Raw genomic sequence first — 23,132 nt, forward strand, 5'->3', positions numbered from 1 at the left:
TTCCATGTTGAAGAGTTTGACTTTCGATCCATCAGCCTCCTTTGGTGGACCCTTCGTTATGATTGGTAAATCATTGCCAATCCCATAAATGGCATTATTGGGCTTTGATGGTTTTCCTGGGATCTGCGCCCCCTTTATGTTTAATTTGGAATGGTCTTTCTGGGCCCCACTCTTTCCATTCAATGATTTTCCCTCCTCCTTAATGGCTCCCTTGGATTTCGTGTTTTTCTTCTTTCTGGTAACCGCCATCCGGTCTCCATATAATTCCACATCAATTATTTCCACCGGTTTTTCCTTTTTTTTCGTGCTTTGATTCTCTTTCTCATGAACTTGAATTTTTTATCCTGCTTCTATCGCCAACTGTGTCGTTTCCTGCGAGATTTAAGGAGATTCCATTTCTACGTCCACCTTGGTTGCTACCTCGTTTGTCTCCGGCACCGCCACCCCCTGGGTCCACCGCCACTGGTTCACGACTTACCTTAGCTACCGACACCGAAACAGATTCTTTAGCAGGAGTGGGCAGAGAGCATTCCCTTCCACGGTGGCCATAACAACCACATTTTGGGCAGATTATGTGTAGTCCTTCATACTCCACCTTGTACCAGTAATCCTCAATTCCAATTTTTCCTATCACTAGTTTAGTGAGATCAAGTTCGGCACAAATTCGTGCAAACCATCCTCGGTCTCCCCTGAGCGTATGCATGTCGACTCTAATGGGGATGCCAATAACCTTGGCCACCGACATCAGAAAACTTTCATCATAGAACACAACATTTAGGCCCGGAATACGGATCCATGCCAGGGTCTTCGTCACGCGGGCTTCCGACGAGATGAACTTCGGGCTCCATGTTGAAACTGCTAGGTAATGATCGAAGATCATCCATGGCCCTCCACTTATAACTTTGTCCCGATCAGCCTCCATGTCAAATTTCACCATATAAAACTCGTTGTCGACATCTATCATGTCGAAGGCGCCCGAGAGCCCCCATATATGCTCCAACTTAGTTTTCATGGTGCGGTACCCTAGCTTCTTGCCCAAAAGGCAGATTACCAAAGCTTCTTTCCAGGGTGAGCACATGTTCTCGATCACAGACTGGTGTACACGAATCCTGGGCAGAGATGTGTTGTCATTGATGTACTCCACCCGGATCAAACCTTCATCTTCCACTCTTTTCTTTTGCGGTTCCGTCGAGGCACATCCCATTAGCTTGTCTCGAAAGGAGACCTTTTGATTCTGCATCGCTATGTCCGGTGGCTTTGGAGCGCCACCACCGCTGTTTGTCTCTCCATGGGGATGAGGGTTCTCCTCTCTTCCGACGCTCGCCATTACTTTATTAGATCTTAATTAATTTTATTATACTATAAATTCAAACTAAGATATGTAATTTTTTAAAAATGTTCCCATAACTTGAAAGAATAGAGTTATTTAAAAAATTTATTTGTGCCAACGGTTACTTTTATAAACATGAATAGTATAATAATATGAGTAACATAATACATTTTTTACAAATGATTCAAAGGTAAATAATCTAGCGAGACAATATTAATATTATTTATTATTATTTTATTTAATTGTAATTATTTGATATTTTTCTTATGTTAAATACTTCTTAAAAATAATGTTACAATTATTAATAAATAAATAATTATGAAAACAATTACCAAGTAAAACCCTTGATGTCATTTCTTTTATTATTATAATTTTAAATTGAAATATCTTATATAAAATTATCATCCAAAATATTTTTTCTCAATTAACATTAAAATCTCTTATTATTTAGAGAATATTAATATAAAATCCATAAGAAAATCAGATTTATATAAATATATATATATATATATATTTCTAACAAACATTTTATATATTTGTGTAATTAGACATTATAAAAAATTAAAAAAATTATTAGTAAAAAAATTTATATATTATATAATAAAAATCACACGTGCATTGCACGGGCAATGCACTAGTTTAATAGCCTAAAATGATGCAACACAGGTACATATGACCCAAACGTAAAAAAGAGGATGCCATTAAAGGGCTATTATTAGAAAAGTAATGTCCATTGAAAATGTCTTATAATGTATAAAAGTCTAATTTCCTAATTATAAAAAAAAGTCTAATTTCCTACATTATTAGCTATCATAAAATCAATTTGATGGAAATAATTAACTAGTAAATTGGCAAGATAGAAATCAGCTTATATGGAAGAAGCAAAACTTCTAAGTAATAATTTATGAAAATAATTAATATTTATTATACAATGATTGTCATTAACTCATAAGAACCATCATGCTAAGCAAATAAAGCAGAGAGAAAGAAAAACCATTATGGTAGGGTAGAGGCAAGTCCTTCATCGATTAGGAGCTTTTTACCGATCTTGTAAGAAGCAAAAGCATCAATACAGGCATATTCAACTTGAACTTTAGTCAACTCCTTTGATTCCCATTTGCTCATGCGCACATCCTTTGGCTTCTTCATGTCAAGATTTGCCAGCTCCTTTGCCAAAAGTTGTAGTCCTGGTGAAGAACTAAACCTACCAGGCCAATGTTTTTTTGCCAAAGTGGCTACATCTATGCCCTTGTTGCACATCAACCAATGATCATTCTCAAGCATTTTAGTATCTAGCTGAACCCCTACCCCTACAAGCTTGAACTCTGGGTGTGTCATGAAATTATGGAGGGCTATGGGGATGTAGTCCATGTGATTTAACTGGAAGATAAGACACTTTTCCTCAACACATAGTTGAAGGATTGCGGTTTTATTCCTCTTCTCCTTCTCGACGTAGATTGACATCCATTCTGTGTCCAACCCTACGACCATTTGGCTTCCAACAACATGTGTTGATGAAACTTGTTGAACCCACTTCTCTACTATGCTCAGTGGCGGAACCAGGATTTTTGTGGAGCCTGGGCAAGTTTAAGCCTAAGTCTAACTGCGCACATCTGACTCTGACCTAGGGTTTTAAATTACGGTTGCGGTTGCGGGCATTGCGATGTTATGGCATGAATAGCCTATTACAATGACAAATATGTCACATTCTCAATTAATCACACAACTCCAACATATAAGTACAACCATAAAGATAATGTAGCAGAGGGATGTTAGAGAGAGTCTTATCACATTGAAAAATTACATACTTGGGAATAATTGAAGCCAATATCACCTTTTATCAATATGAAATATATTAAATCTGATCAAAACTTAAAAATGTGATAAGAATGGGGCAAGTTAGAAAAGGACTGACAAAGAAGGCATATAGCCATCAATCCATCATTACGTTCTAGCAGGGGGCGCTCTTCTATTTCGTTAGCATCTTCTTCTCTTACAAACAATGGCTTGAGCCAAAATATTAAGGAGCCATAAACATAAAGAAAATGGTTTGTGCAAAATTCCCTTCTATCATTTTACTTATAATATTCTTACCCCACACAAAGAATTTAAACATTCATTCTCATAAAATTTTCCACCTCTCTCAACCTAAAATTCTAATTTATTGATTGAACCCAGCTATAGCTGATCAAGATTACTTTTCTAATTTGCTAGTTGTTCACTAGATCATAAATATAGTTGTTTCCTCAAGAAGGAAATTAGACCAACTCATATAGGTCTAAACCCACTAAAAAAATATATGATATGAAAACTCACCCATTAAAAAGAGGAAAAATAAAAAAAGTATATATGTATCATAAAAAATTTAGATAATATTTCTAATATCATATTTTTAAGAGCACACACTCACCCAATGCATTTTTTTTACTGTGCATACATCTGTTTTTTCAATATTTTACCATATATGGTGGGTATATGCTTAAAAATATGTATAAGTATAATATCAATTGTTTGTTACTTTCAAAAGAAAAAATATCATATGTTTGTTAGGATCCAGCCCATAGAGTACGCCTACTGGGCCGTAAAAAAAGGCAAAAGCTTTAATTTTTTTTCTCTAAAAAATTTCAAAACCCTAAATATTCTATCTCATCCTTCCTCTTACTCAATCTTCTAGCGCCGTGTGTTTCTTCTTGAGGCTGTTTCTTCTCCACAGCACCGCCTCTTACAGTTTTCTAGCTTTCTAAATAATCGCCCACACCACAAATCATCTCCTCATGACCCTTCTTCCTCGCGCTCTCTCCCCCACAAATCATCTGCCTCACGCCCTCACTCACTCTGTATCTCAAGTCTCAGTTCTCACTTTCTCACAGTCTCACAACTCCTTCACTCTCTCTGTCCCTCAAGTCTCACTCCTTCACTGAGTTCACTCTCTCACTGTCTCACAGCTCCTTCACTCTCTTTTGTTTTTTTTATTTTAGTCCCTCAATTTTGTCCTAACCTTAAAATTTTGCCCTTCTCTCTTTTTTTTTTAGTCCAAAAGCATAGCTGGGCCAAAGAAAAAAATTTATTTTCCCCCCCTGAGTGAGCCAGGGCAATGGCCCAGGCAAGCCAGGGGGTAAATCCGCCCCTGACTATGCTTGCTTTGTTTGTCACTATTGTTTCAATGTTTGATCCGCCAAAGAGCACAGAGTACACGGAAGTTGATGAATCGAGAACCACTATGATGTTGGTATCACTTGAAGGAGCCATGTCGATATGTCTTTTAAAACCTTTGTCAATGAAAAAAGGACCCAACAAAATAAATATTATTACTTTTTATTTATTTGCACATATATAAAAAAAGATCACATCCATAGTAAAATTATGTATATAAATAAAATATTACATCTGATTTTATCTAAGTTTAAGAGACATTTTTTTCTCCAATCATGCACACAGTTTTTCATATGTAAGTAAATCTATTATATATCTTGCTTTTGCATTGACTCCATTACATGGTGACTCCATGTTTCAATATCTAAAAATTCTAAGTGAGCGTGATCCCCATTATTCCTCAAATTGAAATACATTTCCCGTAGGGATTTGTTTCAAGTTATAGAATCACATTCCAAGTAATAATGATGCCTAAGAATCTCGTTACCAAAAACATCACTCCCGGGTAACCAAAAAAAAATTGACAACAAAAGAGATACTTTGTTGAAACATATTTTTTGAGACCATAACCCTCCCAAGTGAGCCTTAGCAAACAAACCCTTACATCAAATCTACCCCTCCCATCACAAGCCAAATACAGCAAGATTGATACAATATCCCAAAGACAACAGAATTAACAAAAGACCTCTAATGATTAGCTCCTACAAGTTTAATTTATTTTCTCATTTGTTACTGAAATCTTGAAAATTATTCTTGCACTCATAAATCTTTATACATGTGAGACAGCATGAAATCCAACTTTATTGTTTCTTCATTAAAGCTTATTTGTTTGTGAAACTTTAGCTAGGTTGTTGTTTCAAGACCAATAAATTGCATGAGACTTTCTCTTACACATTTTCCCTAAACTCATATAAAATAATGTAAACAATGAAAGACCCCAAAGGGTTTGAGAGGGTGAAGATCTTGTAAACTCATATAAGATCTTATGAAAGACAATAAGACAATAAGAGTTAGAGAATAAAAGAGTTTGAGAGGGTGAAGGGTCCAGGGTTCGAACCCTGTGGATGACTAATTTACTAATATTACTAACAACTAACATTTTCTATAAAAAAATTAAAAATATTGAAAGAATAAAACTCATGCATACCTCTCCAATTATGTTGTGATGAACGTGGAAACACTCGTATTGTTCCTGATTGCTAGATAAATGCAGAGCAGATCGATGTGTTTTATGTCAGGAATCAATTAGAGCCAGTAAGTTTTGTGAGCAAAGAGTTTATATAAGTTTTTTTTTTGCAGCGAGGATTTTTGGGATGAAAGTTTCCTTGCCATTCATTTTTTTACTGAAAATAGAAAATGGTAGTTGACCAAGTTGAAGCACAATTTATCATCTTGTGTTACCCAATTTTATTTTATTCTCTTTTTTACATAAAAGGGGTGCCATTCAATGTACAAATGGCAAACTTATGTAACTTTCACCTTTCAGCATATTCCAACAAAGGTTCAAAAAAAAAATTCCAACAAGATTATTATAAATAATTTATATAATTAAATACTAATAAAAATTATAAATATCCTATTACATATATATTGTGAATTACAATATTATAGAAAACATGAGTAAATTACATGTTAGAGAGTCCAACATACCCAGGAATACATTTTTTGTACCAAATCTTGAAATATTATATTCCTAACCTCACATTCTCAGGATTCTTTTGAGGTCTGTTGTAAGTTGTAACAAAATCCCTCTAATGATTCCGACAAGTTTAATTTATTTTCCCATTTGTGACTGAAATCTTAACTATTAAATACTAATAAAAACTATAAATATCCTATTATATATATTGTATATTATCATATTACTAAAACTTATTATTAATCTATAATTGAATATTATGCTTTTATTAATAATAAATTAAATTGATTTATGTGCATATATTGCTAAGATATTGATTTTAATATTTTTTATATAAGAGTCTCCTATGTAACAAAAAGAAAAGTCTCCTTAAAATACTTATTAGCATTTATTTTTTAAGAATGTCTAAAAATTATTATCATTTATCTTTCACGTGTAGTGGTAAGAAAGGTAGACCCGTAAGGATAAGAGCACAAGTTCGAATTCTGTGAAAAACATTTGTTATGCGAGATATGCAACCGTTTTCTAAACGGGCGGCGATGGTTGTTATCTATCAAAGACTAAAAAAACATTATTTATTAAAAAAAAATATAATTTTATACGATCAAAATCTATCTAAATAATTTATCCTTTATGATTTTACCATCAAGAATTTATTGAATAGAAATACAGTAGTATGTTTTAATTAAATAGTATTATATTTTTTTTGATAAGCAAAATTTTGTATTAAAAGGGGTATAAGGGGTACACCAACCCTTAATACAAGAAAGAATTCAAAAAATACAAGCCAGACCCTTAAAACTAGAGAAATAAAAGCCACCAAACTTAAACCAGTAATGACAATATAATCACCACATGGATTCCACACCGCAGGCCGCCACAATAAATCAGTACCAGTAAACTGCAATCCACATAGTATACATTGGCCAACAATATAAATTGAAGCATGACCAAATCTAGCTTCCAGCAACAATACGTATTGGAAAATAATAGGTAAATGTTGTTCTATTTTATTCCTCAGCCAAAGGTTGGTATTTATAGAGAGGATACAATTATTACTCCTTGAATTAAGGAGAGAATTACTACTCCTTGAATTAAGGAGAAAATTATTACATATAAAAAAGTCAATAATAGAATCTCTAGAATTGACTGGAAAACAATAAATACTGATATATTTTCCAACACCCCCCTCAAGTTGGTGCATAGATATCTATCATGCCCAACTTGCCTATCAAATGCTCAAAGGTAGGTCTTGCCAAGCTCTTGGTCAGGATATCCGCAGTTTGCTGACTCGAAGTCACAAAAGGTAGACATATGATTCCAGCATCTAACTTCTCCTTTATGAAATGTCGATCAATCTCAATATGCTTGGTTCTATCATGTTGAACTGGGTTATGAGCTATGCTAATAGCAGCTTTACTGTCGAAGTATAATTTCAATGGAAGCTCAATTTTCATCTTAAGTTCTTCTAGGACTCTATGAATCCATAATCCTTCACAAATACCTTGAGCCATAGCTCTAAACTCAGCTTCTGCACTACTTCTTGCCACAACTCCTTGTTTCTTGCTCCTCCATGTCACAAGATTACCCCAAACATAGGTACAATATCCAGAGGTTGATCTTCTATCTGTGACTGAGCCTGCCCAATCAGCATCGGTGAAGATAGACACATTTCTTTCACTAGTCTTCTTAAAAAATAAGCCTTTTCCGGGATTTCCCTTCAAATATCTCAGTATCCTATAGACTGCCTCAAGATGTTCCTCAAAAGGAGAATGCATGAACTGACTCACTACACTAACTGAGAAAGAAATATCAGGTCGAGTGTGTGACAAATAAATCAGTTTCCCAACCAATCTTTGGTATCTTCCAGTATCAACGGGAACACTACCTTCTTCCCAAAGTTTAGCATTAGGATCCATAGGGGTATCTGCTGGACGACATCCACTCATTCCTGTTTCTTTCAATAAGTCTAGAACGTATTTCTGCTGTGAAACCACAATATCATTCTTTGATCGAGCAACGTCCATTCCAAGAAAATATCTCATGGGTCCTAAGTCCTTGATTTCAAAGTCTACTGCTAATTTCTCTTTTACTCTTGCCATTTCAACTGTATCATCTCCAGTAAGGACAATATCATCAACATAAACAATCAGGGCAGCAACTTTCCCATCGTGGGAGAATTTTGTGAATAAGGTGTGGTCAGCCTGTCCTTGAATGTACCCTTGTTTCTTCATGGACTGAGTGAATTTTTCAAACCAAGCTCTAGGGGACTGCTTTAATCCATACAAAGGCCTATTTAGTTTGCATACATTTGGTCCAAATTTGCTTTCAAAGCCAGGAGGAATCTCCATATATACTTCTTCTTCTAGATCACCATTAAGAAACGCATTCTTAACATCCAATTGAAGTAGGGGCCAATCCAGGTTGGCAGCAAGAGATAAGAGAATTCGGACAGTGTTCAATTTTGCAACAGGAGCAAATGTCTCTGAGTAGTCTATACTGAAGGTATGAAAAACGGTAGAAAGGGGGGGTTTGAATAACGTTTTCAAGATAAAACTTCCACCTTAAAGATTTTGACAAATCTTTTCGAGAACTAAGTGCTAAAGATAAGAGATAGAAAAGCACACAAGGATTTTATCCTGGTTCACTTGATAAATCCCTCAAGCTAATCCAGTCCACCCGTCAAGGTGATTTCTTCCTTCTTAGAATGAAGGCAATCCACTAATCAGGTAAAGTGTTACAACTGCACTTGAAACCTACAAGTGACTAACAATTACACTGACTTAGCTCACACTAAGATTCACTCTCTTAGTCTTCTCTAGGATCCGATCAACCTTGATCTCCTAAAGCTAACTAAACAAACTGTTTAACAAAGAATGTTTACAAGAAATTTGCTTCTGAAAAGCTAATAGTAAACACAATGAATTTCAGATGAAAGAATGCTTGAAGATTTTTGAATATAGCTTGCGAGAGTGTAATTCTTCCAACCGCATCTTTCAATCTTCAGCCTCTATTTATACTCCAAGGATTAGGGTTTGAACGCTGCATGTAAATGCTACCGTTGGAGGGCAGTTCTGGAAATTCCAGCTTCTGCTGTGGCTGAGAACGTTAGGTAGGTCGTCAGGATAGTACATATGCTTTTGTACTTGGATAGCGACTTGACCTTTAAACCTAGGAGACTTCTGATCAGAGAATGCTTCATCTTGGAACTTGTGGAGCCGGTTGATCAGAGTCAGAGGGAAAGCACAGATCCTCTGGACGTTGTATCTTCTGATTCTGAACTCAGAGGGAAGTACGGTGTCTTCAGAGTTTCTTGCTTCTGGACATCAGTTTTCACTATTCAGCTTCTGGATCTTCAGAGTCTTCTACACCATCAGAACATCTGAACCATCAGAGTTTCTTGGTTATCAGAACTGCTGGATCTTCAGAACTTCTAGTGAGCTGAGTCCTTATCAGAGCTTGATTTACTTCAGATCTTCTGAAGCTTTTCCACTGTTCAGACTGAACATGGACAATGCGAAAGCGTTGCTTAGGTCACTCTTTAAGCACAGTGCTTCTGATTTGTGTGAGATTGAATTGAGGTCAGAGCCTGTAAATAGCACACTCAGAAAAACACGTTAGAGTACCATAATTGTTCATATCAAAAGGTTAACTTGTAATCATCAAAACATAGAGTTGTACTACTAGATCAAAACTTGATCTTACAATCTCCCCCTTTTTGATGATGACAAAACTAAGATTTTTGATGAACAATTCTTAAACAATAAACTGAATTCACTCAGAGTTTAGAGATATAGAATAAGACTTATCCTGATGTGAATAGTTTATCTTGCTCATTCTGAATTCAAGTCACTGCTTGATTTTGAGCTTAGCTCCCCCTGAATCTAATACTTGATGAAAACGTTAGTAAAGTCTAGATTCTGAGCTAAATAATATAAGAGTTCAGAGAGAAAAACTTATGACATAGATGAATTAGAATAATCAGAGCGCATAAGTATTCAGAGTCAACGGACGAGGTATCAGAGTCTTGGGTATCAGAGTCAAACTAAAATCACTTCAGAGGAAGTGAAATGTATTCCTTGTATTTGCCCAGTGACACATCTATGGTCATAAAGGTGGAACTCTTAAATTCTCCAAAAGAAAAGAAATCACACTAACACAGCTTACACATCAAAAACTGGGTGTACTCCCCCTTTTTGTCATAAGCAAAAAGTATGGGGTGTAAAAAACTTAGCTTGAAGTACAAGGTACTCCCCCTTAGAGAAGGTCTAAGTTTAAGAAAATGGAGAAATAAACGATGCATGAATGAGAGTTACGCGAAGTAAAGAATGGAGTTAATGCGGGAGAAGAACGTTTACCACCGGCCACAGGAGTAAATAGAACTTCAGTTACCAAGGGAGTTAGAAGAGGGTAAGCTTCACAACTCGATCAATACCTTAAAAAAAATGGCATCATACATGGTAGCACTGGAAGAGCTCAGAAGGAAGGCCTTTGAGGAGGACTTGTTCCTTAACATAAGGCATCCAGAGGGTACAATGACCATTTCAAAGCTAACGAGAACACTGCTTGAGGAGGACCTGCGTCCAGAGTTGAAGAATGACTTGAAGGAATTCCTTGCCTTCGTGGAGGAAGTGCAAGAACTCAGCCAGCTTGAGCTGAGGCTACTGGAAGAAAAGGACACGATAGAAAAGAGGCTCAAGACAACAGAAGAAATTCTGGAGAGGAATGAGCTGATCGTCAATCTCAACAACATCCAATATGCATTGGATCGTCTGGAGAGGGAGAGGTCAGAGCAGCGCCAAGAGTGCAGAAGAATGAGGAGGGATCCTCCATTCTAGACTTTAGGAAAGAGGGAAATGTATGATGTAAAAGCATAAATATTATGAATAAAGAAAATTTTGGCAAACACAGAGTGACAAATATATAGATATATGTATGTGCAAGCATAAGTAACAACTAACAAAGCAGAAAAACAAAAAAAAAAACTTAAAGAAAATAAGCAAGTTAACAAAATAAAAACAAGGTTAAAGGAGAAAAACGAAGAGATCCTAAGATTAGGGTTTATCAGATCGACACAGAAGTTCCAACATCATTTGCTTCATGTCCATTAGCATAGACTCATGAGAGTCAAGACGTTGTTCCATGATGTCGAGTCTGGACGTGCTTGGCTGTGTGGAACTGGAACGTACAGACTGAGCAGCCTGACGAGCAGGAATGGAAGCAGAAGCAGCAGGAGAAAACACTTCTGGTGCAAGTGCTTGGCATCTAAGGGCCTCAGCCTCAGCTTCAAGTCGTTCTGCCTCTAATCTGGCTTGTTCAGCTTGAGCTGCTGCTTGACGTGCAGCTTCTTCTGCTTGCTCTTGCTTTCGTCTGGCCTCTTCAACAGCTTCAAGAAGCTTGTGTCTCTGTTGTTGTTCATGAAGAGCCACCCTTCTTGCAAATCTTTGCTTGGCAGCCTCGATCCTCTGATCCCGTTCTGCAGTCAGATGCTGCATCATAATGGGAACCTGAGCTACTAGCTAGGTACTCAGACTATTCCACTCTTCAGCAATAGATTCAGCATTCTCACTTAGGTCAGTGTGACCTTGCACGTTGCGTAGCATCAAAGAAGCTTCATGATTGAAAACATTGATGCACTCAGAGAGAGAGGTGGGTCTGAGGTGAGTGTAGGGAACTATAGAGAGGTTGGTTTCTAGAGAGGCTGGGTGATTGCTACTGTGAGCTTCAGAAGCACCTTGAGGAGAGCCAATGTCAAAGGTTTGGACATGAGGTTCAGAGGCTCCAAGATGTGGTTCGGAAGTTTCAACCAGAGGATGGGGTGACCTAACCGAGGAGTGGTTAGACACAGATTGTTCTGGTTCTGGTTGAACTGACTCTTGATGGACAGGGTCAGGTTGAGCTTGTTGAGCCAAAGGGTCTGCCTCATGTAAAGGAGCAGCCAAGATAGGTTCATCTGGGTCAACTAGACGTTCAGGTCTAGGTCCAGGATATCTCCTAGGGCTTGGACAGGTGAGGTAATACTCAGGAATGGCAGACACTTTTTCTTTTCTGACCTCCATGAATTTACGATGTGACTCAGAGTTGTTGGATGGGGAGGAGTCAGCAACGTTGATTGGGAATGATACAGGGGTATAGGCAGTGGAGGAGTCTGTATCAGTGGTTCTGGCAGCAGGACGATCTAATGCTCTGGGGACAGAGTGATCAGACGTTCTGGGTTCAGGTTCTGGTTGTTCAGGAATGATGGGTTCAGAAGTTAATGGGTTGTATTGGATGGTAATGGGAGAGGTTGGTTCATCCTGTCTAGATGGTTGGTTCTGAAGCATGTTCCAGAGAGGTGCTTCATTTGGAGAAGGTTGGAAAAATGAAGACCTTGGTGAATGGGGTGGAGAAGTGGTTTGTGCAGCTGGTTGGGATTCGGGAATAGGAGTGAGTGGGTTTGAAGATCGTTTGAGCAAAGCAGAGATGGGGAGTGCATCAAATGTATTCAAATCATCATCAGAATCAACAACAGACTTACTTGAAGATTGCGCTGATGACCTAGTCACTCTGGAAGGAGTTTCAATCCTTCTAATCACTTGAGCAGCTGTTTCCACCCGTGTAGGCTTCACCACAATTCTGACCTGCTTCTTCTTCTTCTTGGGAGGAGAAGGACCATCCTCATTATCACCATCATCACCATCATCTGGCTTGCTGGTTTCATCATGTTTCCTCTTGGGCTGGTCAGCCTTCTTCTTCCTTTTCAGAGGGACATCAGATTCCTCAGAGGATTCTTCTAAGATCATCTTCCTCTGAACTTTCCTCTTGGGAGGAGAATCAAACTCTGGTGCTGGGGGCAATCTTCTGAAAAATTCATCTACATCAATCTCAAAGCCTTGAGCCCTTAGATCTTCTACGTAGCACCTGATAGCTTCTGGGTTGTCTGCTTGTGTCCACAGAGGGAAATCATTCAGAGGCACCCTTCGTTGCCTGATTTCAGCAGACGTATCTTCATGAGCTGGGGCAATTTTCTTCTTGATCAGACCCATCTTCTTCAAGGAATTGGCGGTGAAGACATCACTGACGATGGTGGTCAGATCCTCTGTGCATCCAGCATTGATCAGATCTTGCACAAAGTTGCTCTCAATGAAGAGATCTGACAGCAATCTCCCAAAGGGAATATACTTGATAGCAGACTTGATAGAGGCAGTTGTTCTTGATTTCCTGATACATTCCTTCAGGTAAGAGAATAAGAAAAAGGGAAGGTAGATCTTCGTCTTGTCTTGGATGAAGAATAACATCGCCTTCTGGCAGAAGTTGATGTAGTCTGGGGAACTGCCCTTTGGCCTCTGATTAATACAGTGCAGCAGAATCTTGTGCCAGATTCTGAGCTTGGGATGAAGATCAACCACCTTGTAATCAGTCTTGCCCGGTTTGTATGTAGTGTACAGAACCTTGTTGGTTGTATCCTTGGTCTTGGGTTTCAGCTTCGATTCTGTCAGTTGAAATTGATACCCATTTGCAGTTTCTGCACCCAGCAGATTCACAATCGACTTCTCAGTAATGATTATCCTCCTTCCGGCAATGTGGGAAACCACCTGAGTGTCATCGCAGTCGGCATGCTTCTAGAATTCCTTGACCAATTTGTCATAGATTGGTCCTCTGAGCCTGTTGAAGTATTCTTCCCATCCCTGAGCTTGAACTTCAGGACGCAAGTCATACCCATTTGCAGCAAGATTGTCGAGGTCGAATCTCCACTCTGCAAGAACTTGGAGTTCTTCAGAAGCATACACACAGTGAACTGCACAGTCCCGTTCTGCGATTGGGATCATCTTCTCCGACGCTTGACCTTGAATCGGATTCTCAGGACCCATTTGGCCTGTAGCTTGACCCACTACCATGTGAGGGAACCTGGTTGCTTCAGCGGCTTCAGTTCTGGTTTGTCCCACCATTGTTGGAGTCGGTTGAAGGTTTGGGTTGAAGATGAAGATGATGAATAGAGAGAGAGAGAGAGAGAGAGAGAGAGAGAGAGATCGTGGGTAAGAGGTTTTGGAAAACTGAAGAGAGAGAGTGTAAAACCTTAAGTGTAGGAGAACGTGTGTGTATAGTGGGTTTTGACAAATAACCGTTGTTGATTCAAAAAGCAATTTAAAATCAACGGTTGAAAATTAAAGATAGATATTAACAGGAAATACACATATCACACGCAGGAGAGAAGCACATCAACACTCATCATGACAGACTGTCACACGGGCACAAGGAACTATGCATCAGAGATACTGACACACGTTTACTGTCTCAGCTTCAGAGTCAGCACCAATGGGTACATAAACTCTGATAGAGTTACCTTCTGGACTAGACATCTTCTGATAAAGAAGTATCATAGTCAGAGGTTCTGATTCATCTTCATGCTGGACAAAAGTCCATATTCAGATTTTTCAGAATGAAATTAAATCTATCCTCTGCCAAGGGCTTTGTAAAGATATCTGCCCATTGATGGTCAGTATCAACAAACTTCAGAAGAAGTACGCCCTTCTGTACATAATCTATAATAAAGTGATACTTTACCTCAATGTGCTTTGCCCTTGAATGTAAGATAGGATTCTTACTCAATGAAATTGCAGCAGTGTTATCACAATAGATTGGGATATTGCTCTCTAGGATTTGATAATCCTCCAACTGATGTTTCATCCAGAGCATCTGAGTGCTGCATATTGCTGCTGAGATGTATTCTGCCTCTGCAGTTGATAGTGCAATGGTTGATTGCCTCTTGCTTGCCCATGAGACTAAGTTGCTTCCCAGAAATTGACAATTTCCAGAAGTGCTTTTTCTCTCTGTTCTATCTCCAGCATAATCAGCATCACAATAACCTGAAAGCTTATACTCTGATGTTTTCTTATACATCAAGCCAAGGTTAGTGGTACCTTTCAGATACCTTAGGATCCTCTTAACAGCAGTTAAGTGGGTTTCCCTTGGATCTGATTGGAAATGAGCACATAAATGAACACTAAATAATATATCTGGCCTAGATGCAGTTAAATATAGAAGAGAACCTATCATACCACGATAGAGCTTCTGACATACTTTACCACTTGCATCTTCTTTCTCCAGAATGCATGTAGGATGCATTGGAGTTTTTGTCACTGTGGAATCCAACATATTAAACTTCTTCAGAAGTTCTTTAGTGTACTTGCTCTGATGGATATATGTTCCTTCTGGTGTTTGATCAACTTGTATTCCCAGAAAGTACTTGAGTTCTCCCATCATACTCATCTCAAATTCAGCCTGCATCATCTCAGAAAATTCTTTGCATAGTTGCATAGAGATTGATTAGCAGAACCAAATATAATATCATCAACATAAATTTGCACAATTAAGATATCATCTTTGTAAGTTTTGCAAAAGAGAGTTGTATCTACTTTACCCCTTACAAACTCATTCTCCAGAAGGAATGAGCTGAGTCTCTCATACCATGCTCTGGGAGCTTGCTTCAGACCATAGAGGGATTTCTTCAACTTGAACACATGGTCTGGGTTCTTTTCATCCTCAAAACCTGGGGGTTGATGAACGTAGACTTCCTCTGATATATATCCATTTAGGAAGGCACTCTTAACATCCATCTGATGTAGAATTATGTTGTGATTCACTGAGAAAGAGATCAACAATCTGATTGCTTCTAGTCTTGCTACTGGAGCAAATGTTTCTGTGTAGTCTATTCCTTCTTGCTGGCTGTAGCCTTGAGCAACTAGCCTTGCCTTGTTTCTGACTGCATCTCCTTTCTCGTTCAACTTGTTTCTGAACACCCATTTTGTTCCAATTACATGGCCACTCTCAGGCTTCTTCACTAAGCTCCAAACATCATTCTTAGAAAATTGATTCAATTCTTCTTCCATGGCCATAATCCAGTCCTTGTCCTGAGGAGCTTCATCAATTGACTTGGGTTCAATTAAGGACACCAATCCTTTCAGACTAAGCAAGGTCTCTTCAGAGGGTCTGAAGGCTGATCTGGTTCTGACTGGTTCGTCTTTGTTGCCCATAATCAATTCCTTAGGGTGAGCTGCAGTGATTCTGCTCTTCTTCAGAGTTTGCGAATCAGAGGGACCAGCTTCTTCTTCTGGATCATATTCCTCTGCTCAGCTTCCTCTGGAGCTTTGCCTTTGTCAGAAACATTAATGCTTAAATCTGCAAACTTCTCAACTAGCTTTGACTGATCAGAGTCAAGCTTATCGTCAAATCTAACATGAATAGACTCTTCAATAGTCTTAGCATCAGTATTATAAAATCTAAAACCTTTAGATCTCTCAGAATAACCAAGTAATAGACATTTAGAAGACTTAGCATCAAATTTATGCAATCTATCCTTAGTATTAAGAACATAACAAACACAACCAAAAGGATGAAAGTAAGAAATGTTGGGTTTTATGTTCTTCCACAATTCATAGGGAGTCTTATTCAGAATTGGTCTCACAGAGATTCTGTTCTGAATGTAACATGCTATATTTACTGTCTCTGCCCAAAAGTGCTTAGCCATGCCAGTTTCTTGGAGCATGGTTCTAGCCATCTCCTGAAGAGTTCTGTTCTTCCTCTCAACAACACCATTCTGTTGAGGAGTTCTGGGACAAGAGAAATCATGTGCAATTCCATAGGAATCAAACAGACTCTCAAACTTGTCATTCTCAAACTCTCCACCATGGTCACTTCTGACACGCACAATCCTACAAGCCTTCTCGTTTTGCACTTGGGCTATGAAGGTAGAGAACACAGCATGAGACTCATCCTTGCGGGTTAGAAACTTTACCCATGTCCAGCGGCTATAGTCGTCAACAATGACCATCCCATATCTCTTGCCACCTATAGACTCAGTTTTCACTGGTCCAAAAAGGTCGATATGCAGAAGTTCCAACGGCCTTGAGGTTGAGACAACATTATTTGCCTTGAAAGGGACTTTTGTGAATTTGCCTTTCTGACATGCTTCACAAAGAGCGTCTGAAACGAACTTCAGGGTGGGCAAGCCCCTGACAAGGTTTAGCTTGCTCAGCTGAGAAATCTTTCTCATACTGGCATGCCCTAACCGTCTATGCCATACCCATTGCTCTTCATTAACAGACAGAAGGCACTTCACATTCTGAGCCTCCAACTCAGATAATCTGATCTTATATATGTTGTTCTTCCTCTTGCAGTTAAACAGAACAGAGCCATCGATCTGACTTACAGCCCGGCAGGACTTTTGATTAAAGATAACATCATAACCCTTGTCAGCTAATTGACTTATAGACAATAAGTTATGAGTTAAGCCGTCTACCAATAACACATTATCAATGCATGGACTACTATCTACACAAATAGTACCAGTACCAACAATTTTACCCTTTTCGTTGCCACCAAAGCCAACTTCACCTCCAGGCTTAAGTTTTAGCTCTTGGAACATACGCCTTTCTCCCGTCATGTGACGCGAGCATCCACTGTCCAGATACCATGACTGGTGTTTCAGTGGAGCTATCAAGGATATCTCATTTTCATCGTCTGAATTAGGATCTCCTTCTGATTCTGAGTCAGAGTCAACAGCTTCCTTTGACTCTACTCCTTTGTCTTTGACAATGGCCATGAGTCCTTGGACTTCACCATCAGAGTCAACATCCTCTGACTCTGATTCATCAAAAGTCACCATCAGACTTTTCTTGGTCTTGAAGTGCTTCTTTGGCTTCTTGTCCTTCTTCAATTTTGGACAGTCACTTTTGTAGTGCCCAGATTCTTTGCACTCAAAGAATGTGACTTCCTTAAGTGAGGACTTCTTCTGACCTGAGGATTCAGACTTTCCTTTGGCCTTTCCAGAGCCTTTGTACTTGCTCTGCCTGTGCTTCCAGATTCGGTTGAGTCTTTTAGAGATCAGAGTCAGCTCATCTTCATCAGAATCTTCTGATGCTTCTTCAGATTCTTCTTCTTCAGCTTGAAGAGCTTTTGACTTCTCTGCTTTAGGCTTCTCAGATTTTGATTTTAAGGATATTGACTTCTTCCTCAGATCTTGCATCTCTGAGCGCTTCAGCTCATGACACTTCAGTATGCTGATGAGTTCTTCTAAACTCATACGCTCAACATCTCTTGTGAGCACTATTGAAGTCACCAAGGGCATCCAGCTTTCAGGAAGACATCTGATGACCCTTATGACATGATCTTTTGTTGTGTAGCTCTTGTTGAGAGGTCGTATTCCAGCTACAAGCAACTGAAATCTGGAAAACATTTCTTCAATGGACTCGTTTGGCTCCATGACGAAGGATTCATACTTTTGGATCAAAGACAATGCCTTTGATTCTTTGACTTTCTTGTTTCCTTCATGAGACATCTTCAGGGATTCGAAAATGCCTTTTGCATACTCACGATCTGTAATCTTCTGGTACTCTTAATAGGAAATAGCACTTAGAAGAATTGCTCTAGCTTTGTGATGCTGTGAGTAAAGCTTCTTTTGATCTGCAGTCATCTCTGACCTTGGGATCTTCTTGCCTTCTTCATCAGTTGGACGCTCATAGCCATCCACAATAATATCCCAGAGATCTGCATCAAAACCCAGAAAGAAACTTTCAAGTCTATCTTTCCAATATTCGAACCTTTGACCGTCGAACATGGGAGGCTTTGCATTGTAACCGTCTCTTTGAGTTTCACTGGTGGTAGCCATTGTTTTTCACACCGGCCCGGATCACTGAACATTGTTAGGTGTGGTAATCAGAACTTGCGCTCTGATACCAATTGAAGGTATGAAAAACGGTAGAAAGGGGGGGTTTGAATAACGTTTTCAAGATAAAACTTCCACCTTAAAGATTTTGACAAATCTTTTCGATAACTAAGTGCTAAAGATAAGAGATAGAAAAGCACACAAGGATTTTTATCCTAGTTCACTTGATAAATCCCTCAAGCTAATCCAGTCCACCCGTCAAGGTGATTTCTTCCTTCTTAGAATGAAGGCAATCCACTAATCAGGTAAAGTGTTACAACTGCACTTGAAACCTACAAGTGAATAACAATTACACTGACTTAGCTTACACTAAGATTCACTCTCTTAGTCTTCTCTAGGATCCGATCAACCTTGATCTCCTAAAGGTAACTAAACAAACTGTTTAACAAAGAATGTTTACAAGAAATTTGCTTCTGAAAAGCTAATAGTAAACACAATGAATTTCAGATGAAAGAATGCTTGAAGATTTTTGAATATAGCTTGCGAGAGTGTAATTCTTCCAACCGCATCTTTCAATCTTCAGCCTCTATTTATACTCCAAGGATTAGGGTTTGAACGCTGCATGTAAATGCTACCGTTGGAGGGCAGTTCTGGAAATTCCAGCTTCAGCTGTGGCTGAGAACGTTAGGTAGGTCGTCAGGATAGTACATATGTTTTTGTACTTGGATAGCGACTTGACCTTTAAACCTAGGAGACTTCTGATCAGGGGAATGCTTCATCTTGGAACTTGTGGAGCCGGTTGATCAGAGTCAAAGGGAAAGCACAGATCCTCTGGACGTTGTATCTTCTGATTCTGAACTCAGAGGGAAGTACGGTGTCTTCAGAGTTTCTTGCTTCTGGACATCAGAGTTTTCACTATTCAGCTTCTGGATCTTCAGAGTCTTCTACACCATCAGAACATCTGAACCATCAGAGTTTCTTGGTTATCAGAACTTCTGGATCTTCAGAACTTCTAGTGAGCTGAGTCCTTATCAGAGCTTGATTTACTTCAGATCTTCTGAAGCTTTTCCACTGTTCAGACTGAACATGGACAATGCGAAAGCGTTGCTTAGGTCACTCTTTAAGTACAGTGCTTCTGATTTGTGTGAGATTGAATTGAGGTCAGAGCCTGTAAATAGCACACTCAGAAAAACACGTTAGAGTACCATAATTGTTCATATCAAAAGGTTAACTTGTAATCATCAAAACATAGAGTTGTACTACTAGATCAAAACTTGATCTTACATATACCATAGGTCTGAGTAAAGCCCTTCGCCACCAAGCGAGCCTTGTACCTTTCAATTGACCCATCTGAATTATACTTCACAGTAAACACCCATTTGCATCCAACTGTCTTCTTGCCATCTGGTAGTGTCATAGCACTCCAAGTTTTGTTCTTTTCAAGAGCTGTCATCTCCTCAAGTACAACTTCCCTCCACTTTGGAATTTCTAGAGCAACCTGGACATTTTTTGGAATTTCTACACTAGACAATTTTGAGGTGAAGGCAGACAGAGATGAAGACAAATTTGAATATGATATAAAATTGGAAATAGGGTGTTTAGTGCAAGATCTAACAGGTTTTCTAATGGCAACAAGATCATCTATATCAGGATACAAAATACGACTCTCAGAAACAGAGATAGACTTACCTTTCATTTTCTTAGGAGGTTGATCATTCCCCGGTTCAGATTCCTGACAGTGTTGAGATGTGGACTCATTCCTTTCTTTGTGGTGCTTTTTCACATAAACCTTCCCTTTCCAAGTCCTGTTTCCTACTTCAAATCTGTTCTCTTTAAGTGATTCATTATTTTGTGGCATTTTAATTAGATCATCATCATCCCTATTGTCAAGATTCTCATTGGTTTCTTCATGAGAAAATGTAGGCTCTGATTCCCCAAGTTCCTTACTCATAACAGGAGTAGGATCAGATAGAGTATCTTGGCCATTTTCTGTTGGTGCAGAACTATAAGTCTTAGAGCTTTGTGGTACAGGCAAAGATAATTTATTTAAAAAACTCATGTCCTCAATTTGAAACGAGTCTTCCTTTATATCCCCCCCTTGAAGATGAGTGTCATTAAAAAAAGGTTTATTTTCAAAAAACGTAACGTCCATAGTGACAAACATTTTCTTGTTTTTTGGATCAAAACATTTATACCCCTTTTGGGTTGGGGAGTATCCAACAAAACACATTTTATAGCACGTGGTTCAAGTTTTCCAACATTTTTATGTTCATGAACAAAGGCTATGCAACCAAAGATTTTTAATGTCAAATCAGTTGAAACACGAGTACTAGGAAAACATTCTTTGAAAGTATTAATTGGAGTTTGGAAATTGAGAACTTTGGAGGGCATTCTATTAATTAAATATGCCGCTGTTAAAACAGCTTCGCCCCACAAATAGTTTGGTACTTTACTTGAGAAAAGTAATGCTCTAGCAACCTCCAATAAATGTTTATTTTTTCTTTCAGCAACTCCATTTTGTTGAGGAGTATTAGGACATGAACTTTGATGTACAATCCCATTTTTTAGGAAAAAATCATCCAAACTAGTGTTAAAATATTCTTTGCCATTATCACTTCTAAAGACTTGAATATTTGTTTGATATTGGTTCTGCACCATTGTACAAAAATCCTTTACAGTCTGACAAACATCTGATTTCCCCTTTAACAAGTACACCCAACATACTCTTGAATGGTCATCTATAAATGTGATGAACCATTTTTTAAGAGAAAGTGTACTTGTACGGTTAGGGCCCCAAACATCACTGTGAACAATAGAAAAAGGTTTTGATGGTTTATATGGCTGTATTGGAAATTGGGAACGATGATGCTTTGCAAACTCACATGCTTCACATTTAAGCAAAGGAAGGTTCTTATTATAAAATAACTTAGGAAACAAGTGTTTTAAGTAATGAAAACTAGGATGACCTAATCGTAAATGCCATAACATAACGTTGTCATCATTATTATTCAAAACAAAAAAAGATTCAAAGCAGGAACTTATTGTTTTTGGAGGTAGTTGTGATGCAGATCCAATGTCAAGGTAGTAAAGTCCTCCACTCTCCTTAGCACTGCCAATCATCTTCCCCGAGTTCAAATCCTGAAAGACACAGTGAGAACGGAAAAAATTGGTTTGACAATTTATATCTCGGGTTAATTTACTAACAGACATTAAATTACAGGATAAGTTTGGAACATGAAGGACATCGTTAAGAGTTAACACTGGAGACAACACAACTGACCCTTTACCTGCAATGGCTGAAAAAGAGCCATCTGCAATTTATTTTTTGATTACCTGCACATGGACTATATGAAGAAAACAAGGTGGATTCACCTGTCATGTGATCCGAGGCACCTGAATCTAATATCCAAGTATGACTGGGACTGACACTAAGACATGCAGAATTACCTTTTGTTGCTATAGAGCAAGAAGGGGTTGAAGACTCGAGGAGTTTGAGCAGTTTGTCTAGTTGTTCCGTAGTGAGCGGAAGCTGAGTCGAAGAGGATTGCTGCCCTTGATCAGAATTACTTGCTTGAAATGCACGACCACCTTTCTTCTTCCAGTTAGGAGGTTTTCCTATGAGCTTCCAACAATTTTCACGCGTGTGCCATTCGCGCTTGCAGTGATCGCACCAAGGAACTTTGTCTGACCTTTTTCCGTCGCCGAGGTTCCTAGTAGCCAGAGCAGAGCCTTCAGATTCAGAACTTCGTGGTGTCTTGCCCATCATAATTCCTTGTCGTGCCTCCTCCCTTCTGATTTCTGCAAAAGTTTCACGAAGAGTTGGCAATGGTATTTTTCCTAAAACTCGACCCCTTACCTCATCAAGGTCTGTATTTAGCCCAGCAAGAAACATGAAGACACGATCATTTTCTTGCCTCTTGAGAAACAGAACACTATCTTCTGTACACCTCCAATTGTCATCATAACAGAGATCTAATTCTTGCCACAGGGTCAACAGCTCATTGTAATAAGCAGTTACACTCCTGTCACCTTGTTTAGCCTGCCATAACTTTGATTTTAAACCAAAGATTTGGGAAGAGTTTTGAATATCAGAGTATGTTTCCTTAACAGCTTCCCACACATCCTTTGCAGAAGGCAAAAACATGTAAGGCTTACCTATTCCAGTTTCCATAGAGCTTACCAACCAAGCAATAATCAAGGAGTTTTCAGATTTCCATTGTTTGTAACGAGGGTCTCCGCTTTTTGGTTCAGCTACTGCTCCTGTTAAAAAACCAAGCTTCCCTTTGCTATCCAATACCAAGCGAACGGTTTGGGCCCATTCATTATAGTTCTTCCCATTCATCTTAGGAATATTGACCTTGAGGGAG

At 38.6% G+C, this 23,132-nt stretch overlaps 2 protein-coding genes across 2 annotated transcripts; both read right to left on the bottom strand.

Annotated features, from left to right (window-relative positions):
- Positions 1-322: 322 nt before the first annotated feature.
- On the bottom strand, positions 323-1,327 carry LOC130736816 (uncharacterized). The gene has a single exon (XM_057588598.1). The coding sequence runs from the start codon at positions 1,325-1,327 to the stop codon at positions 323-325; it is 1,005 nt and encodes a 334-aa protein (XP_057444581.1).
- Positions 1,328-2,326: 999 nt separating this feature from the next.
- On the bottom strand, positions 2,327-2,821 carry LOC130736817 (uncharacterized). Its single transcript, XM_057588599.1, has one exon. It carries the CDS (start codon positions 2,819-2,821, stop codon positions 2,327-2,329), a length of 495 nt encoding a protein of 164 aa, XP_057444582.1.
- Between the last annotated feature and the right edge of the window lie 20,311 nt (positions 2,822-23,132).

Source organism: Lotus japonicus, chromosome 2, assembly GCF_012489685.1.
Source record: "Lotus japonicus ecotype B-129 chromosome 2, LjGifu_v1.2".
NCBI classification, from domain to species: Eukaryota; Viridiplantae; Streptophyta; class Magnoliopsida; order Fabales; family Fabaceae; genus Lotus; species Lotus japonicus.

Coding starts and splice junctions, on each gene's coding strand:
- LOC130736816 (XM_057588598.1), bottom strand. CDS start 1,327: ATGGCGAGCGTCGGAAGAGAGGAGAACCCTCATCCCCATGGAGAGACA.
- LOC130736817 (XM_057588599.1), bottom strand. CDS start 2,821: ATGGTCGTAGGGTTGGACACAGAATGGATGTCAATCTACGTCGAGAAG.